At 46.9% G+C, this 16568-nt stretch overlaps 1 protein-coding gene across 7 annotated transcripts in view; it reads right to left on the reverse strand.

The window, feature by feature from the left end:
• The window catches only part of LOC135904874 (DNA damage-regulated autophagy modulator protein 1-like), a 130405-nt gene that overhangs the window by 15651 nt on the left and 98186 nt on the right, over positions 1-16568 (reverse strand). For 6 of the 7 annotated variants that reach the window (XM_065435858.2, XM_065435856.2, XM_065435859.2 and 3 more), the window contains 3 exons: positions 14838-14998; positions 5966-6033; positions 3933-4105 (listed from right to left, as the gene is read on the reverse strand). In XM_065435858.2, coding sequence (XP_065291930.1) covers positions 3933-4105; positions 5966-6033; positions 14838-14968 — 372 coding nt within the window. In that variant the 5' untranslated portion in view covers positions 14969-14998. Of the gene's footprint in view, positions 1-3932; positions 4106-5965; positions 6034-14837; positions 14999-16007; positions 16240-16568 lie in introns of those variants that run through there. The other variant, XM_065435862.1, reaches the window with a different exon arrangement.

Here is a 16568-nt window from a genome sequence, read left to right on the forward strand (position 1 = left end):
CGTCACAGCGAGTTAGTCCTGGAACTTAAAGGCGGCGTCGACACCTGTATGTTGTTCTTGCGTAATTTATGTGTTACGAAGCCTGTGCGCACGATAAGGTTGACTTCTGTTTAGTATTGTAGAATAGTTATTTACTTAGACGACTCAAGTTGTATTTCTCTTCAGTATCCTGTGGCTGACATTGTCGAAGGCTCCTTTAATGTCCAGTCCCATGGAGAAGACCACCATTCGGATCCTGGGGATGTGGCTTCAATCCAATCAACGGTGCAATCATACTCTGACACTGCTGAAGACTGCCACCATGCAGGTAGCCCGTATGATCAACAGAGTATCTAGCAAGAGACACGGTATGAAGGAGAGCGACACACTTAGGCTAGTCACGAGCCTCGTGGTTAGCAGAGTGGTGTATAGCCTTCCCTACCACAAATGCATCAAGCAAGAAGAAGAACAAGCGGACGCCATACTGCGAAAGGCGTACAAAACTGCGCTTCACCTGCCGCAGCGCACATCAACCGAGAAACTGCTGGCCCTGGGACTGCACAATACCTTTAGTGAACTAAGAGAAGCACTACTATGCTCTCAGGCACGTAGGTTGATGCAGACCCCCACGGGAAGGGTGCTCCTGCGAAGATATGGCGGCGGCAACATGATCCAAGAGATCGAACGTACCGAGGCCATTCCGGACAAGTATCGCAGTACACTGCGAGTCGCACCGATACCCAAGAATATGGACCGGAACCTGCACAAGGCGCGTAGAGAGGCAAGAGCGGAGTACGTGCAGAGAACCTTGGCGAACAAGGACAACACAAGGTATACGGACGCGGCAACGTTCGTGAAAGACGGAAGACACAACAGGAGAGCAGTGGCGTCGGTGGTTAATTCGGACCTCAAGGAGATCACCAGCGCATCACTACAGGACTGCACGGTAGTCGAGGCCGAAGAGGCAGCTGTGGCTCTGGCAGCACTGGAGGGCTATCGATCTGGCAGGTCCCTAACAATAATAACAGACTCTCAAGCAGCATGCCGTAATTATACAAACGGCAGAATTGGGCGCAAAGCACGCCATATACTCTGCTCATGCGACCCGGGAAACAAAGTTCACCATACCATAATCTGGGTACCAGGGCACACTGGCATAACAGGGAACCAAGAGGCGGATAGGATAGCTCGAGGGCATACCAACCGGGCGTCCGACACATCCAGCCTTGAGGAACCCGAGTCAGTACCCATGGGCTACTCAGATATACTAAATTATTATAAAGGGGCCAGACTGAAGTACCCACCCCCGGATAAGGATCTAAGCAGAGAGGATGCTGTTGCATGGCGACAACTGCAGACGGGTACTTTCCCGAATCTAAACCTTCTGAATAAAATTTTCCCTACACAATATGAGGCTAAGTGCCCATGGTGCGGAGAGAAGCCAGATCTGTACCACATATCATGGGCCTGTCAAAATATTGAGTCCCCAACTATCTATAAAATTAAAAACCCGAGTGCGGAACAGTGGGAGAGTATGCTTTCCAGCGTAAGCTTGAACGGCCAAAAGCGCCTAGTAGAGCGAGCTCGCGGGTTGGCCATACTCAGTGGAGCCTTGGACTAGGGCACCAACCCTGTGATTGCAGACAGAAGAATCCATCAGATGGAAGACGCCGTCTGAAGCCGCGAAGATCTCTTTTCTAGAGCCCAATAAATGTTTTCCGATCCGATCCGATCAGTATCCTGTTGTACGCGCGTGCACGAAAATTTCTTCGAGTGATTGTTAAAAACATAGCATCTTAGTTTGCTTACTGAAGAATAGTGTCCACTAAACGACACGCGCGTGTTACCGGATATCAAGAGAGAGAGAGAAAAGGATGCATAGAACGGCAGGGAGGTTAACCAGAGGCAGTTCCGATTGGCTACCCTGCACGGAGGGAAGGTTGAAGGGGGATAAAAAGAGAAAGAGAGCGGAAAGGCGAGATATAAAGAAATAGAGACGAGCACGACCGAACCGCGTACGCTACGCAGCGGTAGGGGGCGACGTTCTTACAGTCTGTCGTGAAGCCCCGCCGACCTCAGGAACCTTAATAACGTGAGTAAGGCCTTTAGCGTGGATGTTCTGAGGGAGTACTGACCTACAGATTTGAATTCTGGTAGCGGACGATTGTACAACTGGTCCTGCACTCTGCACAGCACTTATCTCAGGGCACTATATCGCGGGCAGACACTGATAATATGTGCGAGACTCTCATCAATAACTGAACGTTAAGTGATTATCATTTCAGCAGTGCCCAAATGCCAATGGTTTAACGCTTCGGCTGATACACGCAAACCACTCGACACTTACTGTCTGCACATCAACTTCTTTAAGAAAGCAGGAACTTTGCCGACTTGAGAGTCTGCAAAAGGCGGAAGAGAAAGATAGCAGAAAGTAGCGTTGAGGTATAAGAAGGCAGTAAGAGACATTAACAGATATAGAAAACAGATAGTGAAACTGACATGCAGTGTACGTACACTGAAAGGAGCGAGTGTCTGTTAAGGATGCAATCAGAGGCTGGATTCATGGGAAGTCATCTAGACAGACAAGGAGCAAGACACATGGATGATAGGTGCCAAGGGCACATTACATTTCCTATACTGAGCGCTCGGCAATGTGACTATCACACTAGGAGTTGCTGAGAGGTGGATGAGCACTGTCGCGATATAATGCTACGCAAACATGCTCTGAAGACTGAGCATTCAGCTCTTTATGCTGTTGCACCGGCCAAATGCATTAAATGAACAGCCTGATTTATGATTGCGGGATTACATAACAATATAGGTGGCATTATGCTATCATCGCTTCGTAGCGCTTCAAATGAAAAAAAAAAAGAAAGTGAAAGAAAACTAGATCTCAGTTGACGGAAGTGGTGAAATGAAGCTGCAGTTGAGGGCGAAGGGGGAGTACTCTCTTAATTTGCAGTGAAATATACATTTCTCAAGGACAACATCGGATTAAGGGCAAAAGGCATACACACAGTATTAATATTGTAGTTTCGTAGCAAAGGCCCAGGGGGTGGTGAAGGGGGATGGAAGGGAGTAACGCTGACATGGCTCGGACTTCACCATAAGCTTCAATTACGGTGGCGTAGGGTACTACAGCTTCATAGGTGACGTTGAGGAGACTTGTCAAAGCTGCTACTTAATATGGAAATGGGACACGACGGCCAAGAGAGCCAAAAGCGCATGACTGAAACATGAAAAAGCGTCACTGCCAGAACACGAGACAGAAGACGTGAAAGGACATAACCACAAAAAAAATTATTCTGCTTCTCTTTCATATACACATTTTCACCTAATTAAGTGCGTTCGTTTTCCCTTGACAGGAGCAGAATAAGCGTACTGTAGCGGAGGATGTGCTTCCACTGCGGCTAGTTGGTATGACATAATTTATCTGATATGCGGGTGCTAAGGTGTCACACACAGGGACATTGTTACGGTAACGCGAGCTAAAGTTTGACTTTGGTTCTTGCTTACGTGTCAATGTCCTTGCGTGTGCCACCTCAGTAGCGCAACCACGTAACATACTGATCAGGCTGTGGAAAAACCCGCATGTATGGCGCGGATAGTTATTCCAGAGCGCGCGAGCTACTAGCACCCTATTCTTTTTAGATTCAAGAAAGATAAGGGAGTAAGTAGCGGAAACGTAACAGCCAGAGTAAGATATTATATATATATATATATATATATATATATATATATATATATATATATATATATATATATATATATATATATATATATATATAGATAGATAGATAGATAGATAGATAGATAGATAGATAGATAGATAGATAGATAGATAGATAGATAGATAGATAGATAGATAGATAGATAGATAGATAGATAGATAGATAGATAGATAGATAGATAGATAGATAGATAAAGTTCGCCCATGAAAGAGCTCGACTCACCCATGTGCCATCCCGCCGTATGTGACTGACGGGGTTGGTAGCGACCATGGCCAAACCTACGCCGGCTAGCAAGCCGCTAATCAGCGACAGGTAGTTGAGCAGTGTGACGAACTTCTTGTGCTTGCACTCCACCGCGCGAACCGCGAAGAAGCGCACCAGCATGGGTATCAAGCCTGCGATTGCAAACGAGAACGCCCATTCCATCCTGTGCCTCGGGCACATTGCATGGCAACTCATATGACAACATCAGAATGCAATGGCAGCTGAGAGTATATATATGTGAAATTTTGTAAACCGGTTGCACGAAAACACATGCGCCATTGACCGCGTACCTGAGGAAAACAACAAGCCACCTGGTAGGAATCTATCAAAGTGATTCGCCAAAATCTCCCAAGAATATTCGCTTGGTGTTCCGTGATTACTGATGACACCTTCGATTGGTCATTTTACAGCGCTATGACATTTCTACAAAAGTCACCAACAAACGATACAACTTTCGCACAAAATACAACTTTAGAGTTGTGTTATGACAATAAGCAGCAATAGTAGGCATAATTAGGCTTTACTCTAGCCAGTAGAACCCGTTCGTGCTCACAGCGAAGTTTCACTGCTGTCTTACACGATCTTTGAAGCTCTTTGAAAAACTAGGAAATGACCAGTAAAATGTGCTATGAGCATTCGCTTCAGGAGACGATAGGGTAACCGTATCCTATACTCTATCATACGTGATTTAGAACTGGTCAGCACAGACGCAGATCGCAATGTGCAGTAGAATGGAGCTGTTGAGGAGGGTTGGACGAAGCTCGCATAAATGGAAAAGACCAATATAAGAATAAGAAATGGCACCACTAAAGGAACATTTACTAAAATAACCAATACGTGAATGTTTCAGGAATATTAGGCAAGTACCCGTGGCGTGGAACGAGCTTTAAAAAATTGGCTCGCCATCGCGACCCTGACAAAGTGGCTGTTTAAAACCATCACTACAACTGCTGAGGGGGGTATGGCATGCTTTATTGCTTTAGAGTAATGGTAGCAATGGCAATTTTGACAGCACGCCGCCGCCAATAGCGTTGCTTCAACAACATTGAAATTAGTTGCGAGGCTGGTTCTTTTATACATACGAAAACCTAGGGACGCCACTGCCCACGTCGCCAGCTTCCGTCGGCGCGGCAGCTTGCTCAATCTTGCTTGATCTTGCTTGCTTGATCTTTACCAGGAAGCGTATGCGGGGTGCTTCACATTGTTATCAGGAGCGCCTTGTCATCAATTATGTGGTTAAGATGATTGCATTGAGCTTGCTCTTTACTGAAACGCATGCTGTTCTGTATGTTGTATGCGTGATTCCAAAGAATGGATGCACCGTTCGCTTCACTTTGCTGACTGCTTCAAGCCTCTGCCTTGCGGAGGTACGAGCCATGACTCCTGGCCATGCACTGCCCCCGGGATCGGCCCACATTTTTGCTGGCGGACGCGGACACGAAAAATGCCGACCAACTAGAGGGCAACAGCTTCGCTGTAATAAAGGTACAAAAGACGCCAGGATTTCCCATTTCTCTATGAGGTACAACTTCATATTTTGTCAGCGCAGCGAGGTGTTGGTGCGACAGGTATGGCCTGACATACGCATCCGCATACTTTTGGATAAGATAATCCCCAGTAATCTACAGTGTACATTGGTCGTTTTCCGCGAACCACGAACACGCGCTGACACACGCCATTGTTATTGCTCTTGCGAAACCAGGAGTGTATTTGTCGACAGATCGCAGCAATAGATACCAACTCTTTGCTTTTGATCAGCCTTCTGCTATTGTCATAAAGCCCCTTCAGATAACGCATGTTTTAGCGTGCTCAAAAGAGTCCTCTACTCATAAGATAGCGCTCGTGAGTCTTTCCAATTCTCAACATCGTGATTGCACTAATAATAGCCGAAAGCAATCAATACTCGCAGATAAATAAAAGCACGTCACAAGAGCGTTGCTCACGATGATACATCGAAAACACTTCGGAGAGCAAAAGTTGTGGCTCTTTACCCGAAAGGATGCAGGCGATCAGGGCGAGTCCGAATAGTGCGCTTTGCGGAGGATTGCCGCCAGCATCGCTGGAAGAACAGAAAACGACTGTATCATCACAAAGCTGAACATAAAGAATAGTCAACACAGCGTAAAAATCAGCATTTCACCACCGCACGCAGACTAAAAGAATCGAGTTCTCACTGAAACAAAAGGCACAGTCAGTCGTCGTAGTGTGATGTAAGAAAAAAATAATAAATAAGTTACTTTACCGCGAATGCCGTATAATCAGCGTACACAAGGCCGAACGAACGGCATATATTTCAATTACCCTCACCACGATGTACATATATGAAGCAGGTGAAGCGCACATTCATTTATGCTGCGCTTTAACGAAATCATATACTTACACCACAGTGTAACAAGCTCGTAACTTGTGTGCCTAAAGTTCTCCACGGTAACACATACTTGTGCCGCTGTAAATGTTGAGTTCACAACATGGGCTTTGTCCACCGTGCACGCCTTGCATGTGGAAATGGTTAGCTAAGCTCAACAACCATAGTTAGTCGGCCTTCGAAGACGTATAATTCACCTCTTGTAGAGTTCGCATGAACGGCGCTCATCGAGGCGCTAACTATACCAGGCAAAAGTAGGGTTACATACCAGCCACCCACCCGACTATCATATGCGGATCCATGGACGACACCGTAAATCCCTGCTGGACTTTACTTATGTTCAGCGCCCAGAGATTCAAACGCCATGCGCTCAGTACACGGCTGCGGCGCTTTTTGCGCAGCCGGTGTGCTCTGCGGACGACAATCTGGTGCATTGTGGTATACGACAAAAGCAAGAGGATTTGCTACATATTTTCACTGCAGTTGGAAAAACAGGACGAAATGGAAAGAATGAGCGCGGCCAGTTACTCGAAAACTGCAGTAGCCTACGAATGACTTTCTGCGCCACTGTCGGATGTCACCTCAAACAAGACCTCTGTGAAAGGATGCATAGAAAGACAAGGTGGTTAACCAGGCGTAGTTCCCGATGGTTTCCCTGTACGGGGGAAGAGAAAGGGAATAAAAAGAGAAGTAGAGCAGAACAGGATAGAGAGAGAGACAGAGAGATGAGCACTAACAAAGCAAAAACAACACAAATAATACACTCAATGCCTTTATAATGAAGTACGTGGGATGTGTAAAATTCGTTGTGCGGGACAGTTAGTTCTAATGGTCGAATGCCTTAAGCTCACAATAGAGCAGGAGAAGCACGTTCAACAACGAAAAACGTTGGCTTAGCATGAATTCATCGAGGCTTAGGTAGACAAATGTGTGTAATTGTGCGGTGAGTATTTTTTTGTGACATTTCGCCTTATAGAATGAGCGATTGTAACCAAACTTATTGCACCGAGGTTCAGAGTGTGCTTCGCGGCGAAACACGGCAATGGCGCACGATAAAGCTGCACATCGTCCGATTTTGCCATCGCCTCTCTTGCCGTCAACAATTTTGTTTCTTTTGCAGGCTCTCTATCACTGCTTCTTTTTCATTAACATTCTCGTACTTTCCTCCATAGATGGCTTTGAAGGCGTTGCCGGTCTTCAATCGCGATTACATCACCGCATCCTGATGCACTGCGACGCATTCGTCAGCCGTCGCACCAACTGCTATGTTACAAATAGCACACGACTTGAGCGATTCATGGAGCACTGCAGCAGGACTGTAACGCTCTTTGACATCGGCACGCACATCGAGTCGCTAATGCTGCCGCTAGCCTAGAGCGCAGCTCAGTGGTGTCGACATGCAGAGGGCAGTGGTGACACTGCTACATGCCGTGTTCGTTGCAAGGCAACAAATCAGCCGTAGGGGACCGGTAATTTTTTTTTGTTGTTGTTCAACAGGCAAACTCGTTTCAGTGGTATTCGCTCTAAAGGCATTCACAACAGATATGAAAGACAGGAATTTAGCCGGCACAAAATCAATGATTCGTTATGCCGGTCATTTCGTTGTAGAGGCATTGGACTACAAAAAAGTTGTGAAATTGTAGTCTACTAGCTGGCCGGTATATTTAGCGGCAGTCATTCCGAAGTATTGAGTTGGTCACTGGTTAGACTCGCCCACACACAAGGACATACGAGCTGATGGATGCGTGTTTGACTTACAGTGACGAGGCCTTTTAATCGAGTACGAGACCATCGGCATAGTCGCTTGCCGTAGTACTAGTTCTGAGCTTTGTGTCACAGGCGGTCATTCGGCCCGGCTGTCTTCAGAATCGGGAGAGGAAGCTCACCAAGCCTCCTCGCATGGTAACGGTGGCCGATTCGCTATCGCAGGAATGTAACTTAGCTTAACATAATATATTTAGTGGTGCCCCTTTTAAAGGCGAATCAAAAGTACCAATTGAACTTACCAATAGAACGCGCGACGTTATCCCCAGTAAAGTCCAATTGCTCATTAATAAAAAGAACAGTGAAAACAAAATCATTGAAATCTACGATTGCTACAAATTATATAAAGCATGGTCATTCTGGTTGAAAGTCTTTGCGAGATCACTTGCTCTGTCTCATCGCTTTCTTCCTTCTGAGAAGTTATTTCTAAGCTAACAGCATTCCATGAAAATGACTTAGGGAGATAAGAAGAGTCGACATGCGTTCAAGTTAATTAGCTCCTGCTGTCTTCGTTATGTCAATGTTTCGTTCCCCGCAGATGCTGGAAACCAGAAAGAATTATATAGGTGATGTAAGGCGAAACATTATGAGTATAAATGCCTTACGTGCATTTACGAAGTACTTAATCTCTTCTCAATTTCTAATGGATGTCTTCTCAGACCAGATTTTTAACAACCTCCAGCCGTTGGTATGACATGAAACTGGCTAAATAACAAATGCGGTAAATATATTAACCATAAAAGAATCATGAAAACACATACTTCGCGAGGAAAACGCAGAGAAGATTAAGCGAAGGGTCAGAGCGCAAAACAAAAACTCCCCATCGACGAACGGAATGAGCCGTTTATTTCCTGCAGAAATAAGTCACCAAAGGAATTCATAGTATAGCGTAACCTTCAAGAAGCTCGCGGTTCTTCTTTTTTCTTCGCGGCTTCCTCTTCGACAATATGTTTCCGTGTTGTTGTCACGTAATGCATACTCTTCCTCCTACGTGACCTACAACACGTTTCTATCCACGCGCCTCATTCACCTCGCCTCGGCAAATGTGCACGTTGTGTAGAGTCCAACGAAACAGAACCCACGTTGCGGAAACAATGACTTCAACGCACAAATGCAATGCTCCACGTGTCGCTCATTGAGCGGTGCGGCCGCTACCTGTCCTATAAAATGGCAGAGTCCTCTGACGGGCCTATGAATGAAGGCACGGAGACGCTACTTTCCTCATACGAAACGCAGGGTCGCGTAGTGGAACTAACTCTCCTATTCTGTAGAGCCATCGCAATGAGACCCCTAGGGTTATGATACGCTACACTGCGTGCGAACAAAAAACAATGAGTACAGATGCAGCCCGTTTATCTGTACATGGCGCAACGTAAGTGTACTTTTGAAGGAAGCAGATTTGGAAGCGCGAGAACCGACAACAGCCAGAAAGTATCGCTGTTTCACCAGACGTGGAGGCCGCATGTATCATCGTACCGAATGCAACGACACCCAATGACGACTTACGAACGACTTACGAACTACGCACGTGCTCAGATACGGGAGGTTTTCCGCCGCGACCGTTGGTTCGCCTCCATCCGTCGCTGCAGCTTCTCCTCGGCGTGGATAGCGGACGGTGCGGTCGATGGCTTTTATGATGCATACCGTGCTTTATGAAAGAAGTATATAGGTAAAATGAGGCCTCGTGGTGAGGCTGGTATAAGTCTCGGCGGACGCCTCAATTGAGTGAGGAGCATTCGCGGGTGCGCGCGATCCGGCGCTACGTGAAGTTTGTCTTGCACAGTATATACGCTCGAGCATTCGCGGCATATAAGCGCGGCATTCGTCGCGCGAAGGATGCTGCTGATCGCGCGTTGTGCGTTGACACAACATCCAGTAACCCTTTCTAGCTGCGGGCCTTTTCAAATTGCGTTCGCAAAGCAGCGCTCTCCAACATGCCTACCCTGTTCGAGACCCCGGATGGCACCCTCACCACTTCTGTTAAGGCTTCAGCAGAGCTCTTGCTGCGCACGCACGTCGCCGTGGACGATCCCGCTGCGGATAGCGACTTTCATAGTCGAATTCGTGAGCTCGCGGTCTGTCCCTATCCTGTGATTGCGGATGATCACCCTTTTAACACCACCTAAGATTTAACATGCAATGATTCTGGGGAACTTGCGCGCGGCACCGGGGCTGGATGGGCTCACCGGCATGCTTGTGCGAAGTCTTTATCATCACCACCCTCAATTCTTTTTGCATAGCTTCAACGCAGCCCTTTGCTTGGGCAACTTTCCATCTGACTGGAAGACAAGCCGCATTATTTTTATACCGAAACCTGGCCGTTCCCCTCACCTTCCTTCTGCCTATAGACCGCTTGTTATGAATTCCCTTTTTGGTAAAATCCTAGGATGCCTTCTAAATTCCCACCTATATTATTTTCTCCATTCTCATTATATAATTCATGACAATCAATTTGGTGTTACACATGCACGGAGTGCCCCTCTGGCACTGTACGCCCTAAAGCAGCAACTCGGTGTGTATATGGTTGCCAGGGCGTGGGCGGTGTTAATTTCCTTGGTCTTTACTGGGGCATTCGATAGCTTCTGGCATATGGGGTGCTATTTTTTCTACGCAAACATCGTTGCCCTACGTACCCCTATCACTTTCTTCAATCTTTCTTTACTGGCCGCACGGTGGTTCTTCAGACAGACAGGTGAAGTCTCGGTCTGCCCTTCAATTGGCAGTCCGCAGGGCTCGCCTATTAGCCCCCTGCTATGGAATTGAATAATTCATTCTCTGCTTAGTCTCCGATCGCCCGAAGGTGTTCACATCCAAGCATATGCGGATGACACCATTGTCCTACTTCCCGGTTGGTCCCGATTGCAACTGCAGGCTTTAGCGGAATCGGTCTTAGCCTTGATTTGTGATTGGGCCAGGCAAAACAAAGTCAAAATCAGTCTTCAAAAATGTTTTTTTTTTATTTTTCAACAATGGGCACATTGACACTTTTAAGCGCCGTCCGTGAATCCGATTGGACAGCGCATTCCTAAAACATCAGGACCGCATTAAACTACCCGGAAAGGTCTTTGATGACAAACTGAATTTTCACACCCACGTTGACTACCTTAAGACTAAACCAGTGATATTGGTCACCCGAATGCTCAATTTCACCGGTATGCGTTTTACGCGGCGACCAGTAATTTTACGTCATTTATATAGACAGGTTCTGCTGCCTGCGGTTGCAATACGCGTCGCCGGTATGGTGGCCCACATCCCCGACGACACACCTTCGCACTCGAGTACTTTCGGTGCAAGGTTCCCTATTGGAGGCATTAACCGGGGCTTACCACACAACCAGAACTTCGGCGCTGCAAGTATTGTCCCTCAAAGTGGAATTGGACCGCCTGAGGGCTGAGTTTTCAATCTTTACGCTATTTCAGGTAACTCGCTGTGGCTCTGACGCGTTCTATACCCGAGTGGTATCGAGTGCCGCGAGAAATCTGTAGCTTCTATTTCAAGAGACTTACTCCTGACCAGGCAACGGGAGGGCAGAGACTCCAGCCTTCACCGATGGATTCCTAGCGTACATATCATTCCCGGTTGGTTCCCGCCGTATAGACTGCCGGGGCATCTATTTACGGGACACGCTCACTTTGTTTCATATTTATACCGATTCAACCTTCGCACTTCAAACTTGCGCACGTGTGGAGCAGTGTGCGACGATGTGTCGCACTACTTCACCTCATGCCCGCACATGGCGCACATAGTGCGTCAATTGTGCGCCGACGCACGCGTTGAGTCTTTGACGCCCGACTGCTACTGCGGTCTGCTCAATTCAAAGCGATCGTCAGCTCTGCTCCTGCAGTTCGCGCATCTAGCTGTTCTTTCTGTTTCTCCTTCTCCTAGCCCTTCCATTTTGCCAAATGCATATTCACTCCTCTCATACATTTTCTACCGCCTCACGTTGCTTTCGCATGTTTCTTATTGCCAACTGCACTGTTTTAGCCAACTATGGCGGTGTTTCCCCGTGTTAGATGGCACTAGCTGCATGCTTCATCGTCAATATCTCATTTTTTCTTCCCCTATCCTTTCCGGTCCTATTCGTATTATTTTCTCTTCCTATTCCTGGCCATCCTTATGTGACTTCTTGCCCACAAGCCGCCACTTATACCTTTCATGTATAGATATACTTGCAGCATACGGCCTCGGAAACACCTGCCTGCCCATTTCCTGTCGGAGGCCCCGTGCGGCCATCCTGCCTGGAGGCGCCGGCGGCACCTGCCCACATCTGATTCCTGTCCATATTCGCAGGGTGCCGCACTGATTGCACCAACCGTCAAGATATCAACGAAATACGCAAATGCTGTGGCTGATATTGCCGGAGTGGTGGCAGGGTGGGGGGCTGTTTGGTTCTCCGATTGAGCTTCGGCGCTGCTTGTAACCGGCGCCTGCTTCCTAAGCGAGGAGCGCGCTTCTAGGCTTTGTGATGCCTTTTAAATCATCTTCAAAGTTGTGTGCCTATTTGTACAGTCGCCTACTTCAGGCTTGCCTCCGCCTTTGCTTTTCATAATTGGCTTTTCTTTAAAATTCTTTGGGAGGCTCACGGCTCCCCTTTTCATTTAATTTTTCGTTGGCATTCGCACCTGCTGTACTTACCCGGTGGTGCGGGCTTCCCCGTTTTATTTTTGATCTTATTTAATGCTTGGGTACACACGCACAAAGAAAAGCAATGGCACAATGAACAAAAGACATTCATTTTTAATCTGGTTGCGCAACACAAAGCTGACCGAAGGAGTTGCGCTTGTACGGTGGTTTTCCCAGTGTTCTGACGCAATATGACGCAACCTGCCCTTCGCAGGAAAGTAAAAAAAAAATGAGTTAACTTCCTGACCATAAAAAAAAATGAAAGAAAAAAGCGGGAACTTTCAGCACGACGATTCAGGGCCCGTATTCACCGAAACCACTAATTCTACAAAATTGTTCGTAAGATGAAATGCTAGCCAATCATAAGGTTGGATGCAGTATTAGAGCAGGGGACCGGACAATAGAAAAGGGCAATTACAACAGAAACGCCTTGCGAATTCAGCCCCAGAAGAACCGAGGGGCTTGATTCTGAGCAAGAACCATGTGAAGCCTACAAATAATGAAGCACAGGGAGTCGGTGGGGCAAAGGAACTCTTTCTTTTTTGAAATATATAATTAATTTTGCATGGTGGCGTTAAATTTGCGATAAGCTTCATTATCATCATAAAGTAAGACGGCAATGAAGGCACGGGAAAAGACAACTTGATAGCTCAGATTATCCCCCGTGTCAGGTTCGTCTCGTCTCGGTAACTGTCTTACTTATTTTTATTTAGCATGTTAAAGCAAGATATGAGGTGCGTCAAACGAACTAAAACCGCTACAGAATATTTAAGAAACATGACACACAACCCCGCATTTACGTCATAGGGCGAACTAGCGAACAAAAAAAGAAAGAAAAGCCACACGATAGATAAGGGTCAGAATAGAAAACGCGGACAGGTTCTGTAAATATTCTCCTCAGACCCGAAGGCTGGTCGGAGAAACAGTAGCCTTTCATGTCGGTTTTTATTACCGTGGCTAGAACGCGACGAAGGTAAATGTCTCCCCAATCTTACCTCTTCTTTCTTTCAATGCGGCATTTAGATGCTGAGGGAAGCATCTCTACGCATGCGGAGAACACGGCTGTCTTTTCATGTTATTTGCCCTAAAAACCGCTTTTCTTAGTCTACACACAGAAATGGAGGTGCAACGTCTCGTGTTCCGTGTTAGCACGTTGGTTCTGCATCCGGCATATATTCATGTCAACTGACAGTATTCGAAATCCACTTCACGTGTGATTCGGGTTCTCCGTAACACCGCAACTGGCGAGGTGAAGTAGCCGTTTAATTTCACAGAAAGGTGACGGTTAAAATATGCTTTAACCACTTCCATGCAGTTCCTCGAGCATTCGGCTTTATACAAGGAGGGATCATTTTACCTGGCCGCTTCCGAGTTAGCATCTAAAAGTATATTGAAGGCAACACGCCATGACAACGAACACGAAGTCTCGCGAGAATTTAGAACATTAAGGACATCACACAGTCGATGCCTTCTAGGAAAGTTTCAGAAAAAAAAATACTAATTATTAACTTTTGTATCACATAATCGAAAACTCTACAAATCTGTCCGCTCTTCGTTGTTCTTTTCACGCTGACTGTAATGAAAAAGTGCACAAACAAAGCAAAAGAGAAAGGAAAAGTAGAGATGACAGCGTGAGGGACAGAAATGAAAGTGGGGAAGACAGGGATGGTAACCATAAAAGCGGCTGGTTTGATACCCTACGAATGAGTAAAGGGAATGTGGGAGCAGGAAGATGAGAGAAAGGGGAAGGAAAGACGCGGCGAAATCGCGCATGCGCGGGAAAGGCACCGCGCAATAAAAGGCGTTCACACAGGCCAGCCGCCCTAAAGAAGCCCCGCTAACGTGTCTTCCTTCGCTCTCTTGTGGGCCGACAAGCGACGGGGACGGCGTTCGAGTTGCGCTTTCACGCACAGTGGCCAATCGACCAGTCGTCGCAATGCGTTGGAGAGCGATTGTACGCGCGACTGGAATCTAGGACACGAGCCCGATAAATGCTCGAACGTTGCCTTCGCAGCCGCTGACGTTGCACGCGGAACAGTCGGCCGTCCCAATCAACGTAGCCGCAAGTACTGGCAAAGGAGAAACAGAATGTTCCGGAAAATGTGTCTTACCTGACGTAAGGTAGGAACACGGGCACGTCACCGATGAGGACGCTCCACGCGTAGACGATCATGACGGTGATCGTCAGCGTGAACACAAAGATCCATGGGAACCAGTGGAGCTTGGAGACCTTGATCTCCATGCCGCTGACAACGCGCAGGTAGTTTCCTTCCTGCACGTGAAAAATGAACGCTGGTTAAATGAGGAGACGGCTGCCCCCATAGTGTTTATTTCCTGCATGAAAATGAAACAACAACAAAAGCGTTTCAGCGCGCAAGGCTAGCTCACGTTATTTATCAAAGGAACAAATGCATGAAAATTGAAAACACGCGATGAAATTTTCATTGAACATAATATTGGTGAAACGGGGTCAGGGTGTCAGCTCAGCTAAAATTGTTGCGAATGGTGCGCCTGTATTGAATCCAACTCTGAAAGAATTGTAGGTGAAAGTTTGCCACCGCAAACTGGGGTGACGCGTGAGTATACACTATGATTCTCGGCAACAAATGTTTCACACGTGCACTCTTTGGCGTTTGCTTCCTTAGCCTGGCTGTAGCCAAAGGATATTATTGCTGGGTATAAGTCATGATGACGGAAGGCTCCAGTACTCATGGGTACAGTTATTCAATCACGGAACAAATGTTGACATCGAAGTCTTCCCAAGATTCTTTCAGGCAACAAGTAATTTCCATAGTCAACAAGACGCTGGAATAGAGCAAACGACACTGTGAAAGCAAAACAAAAGCAATTCACGTTACTCAAGAAGTCAGCCGTGCTAATCCGGAAATAACTACAGGAACAGAAGGAACTACTCAAACGATTTCCGTTCCTATGCTTGTGTCGGTGTTCACACCACCAGCCTTTTAGTAACACCAACAATCAGCACGTCCCTGCTTAAATTTAAGTTGTTACAAACAAAAGCCACCTCGCCAGTATAACTTGGGCAGCCCGTGCAAAATATTGCGCTAAGAGAGATTTTCACACACTAACGTTTATTCCACACTTCGAGCAGGCTTATTATGCTAGCTAAGCTTCGCCACCAAGCGATACAGTACCGCGTGTACAGCTTACGCCGACTGTTATCAACATTTAGACAACATTTCACTCTGGGATTCCACGTTACTCAAGTAAGCAAGATGAAAAAGATTATTGAGGAAGATGGAGATTTCGGTCGAACTTACACGAACGCAGCTTTCCACGAATACGTCAGATGGCCCAATCTCACAACCGACTACATAAGAGACAGCACGCTCGCGATCCTACACGAAAGTCATATATAGTAGTAGAACTTATGTCATGCCGTATGTCCCGCCGAGAGGGGACTCTTCAGCGATCTGTTTCTGAAGCGAGAACATCAGTATACAGCATGAACACCCTTGCTACGTGCCCGGTGATCGTTGCAGCATCTTCCACCGCCGAGTAAAGGGCGACAGCGCTCAATAAAACGTTGCCTACTGGCATTATCGAAACGGAACTGTGGGAGACTCGACAGGGCGATAGCGCGAGCGCGAACAGCGCAATCTTATCCGCGTCAAACAAGCACCTATGAAAAGCATGAGCACAGTCTGGGTCGAGCCCACCTCTTGAGCAGTTGATTAGAGACTCGCGTTGCAAATCATGGCTGTATATTCGAATGCATCCGGGAAGGATAAGGTTTACGGCTCGTACATGTGCAAAGCGAACCGCCACACCGCGCCGATAACGCACAAAGAAAGAGCGCGCTGTTGCATTTAAGAGATGCC

Source organism: Dermacentor albipictus, chromosome 3 (assembly GCF_038994185.2).
Source record: "Dermacentor albipictus isolate Rhodes 1998 colony chromosome 3, USDA_Dalb.pri_finalv2, whole genome shotgun sequence".
NCBI lineage: Eukaryota > Metazoa > Arthropoda > Arachnida > Ixodida > Ixodidae > Dermacentor > Dermacentor albipictus.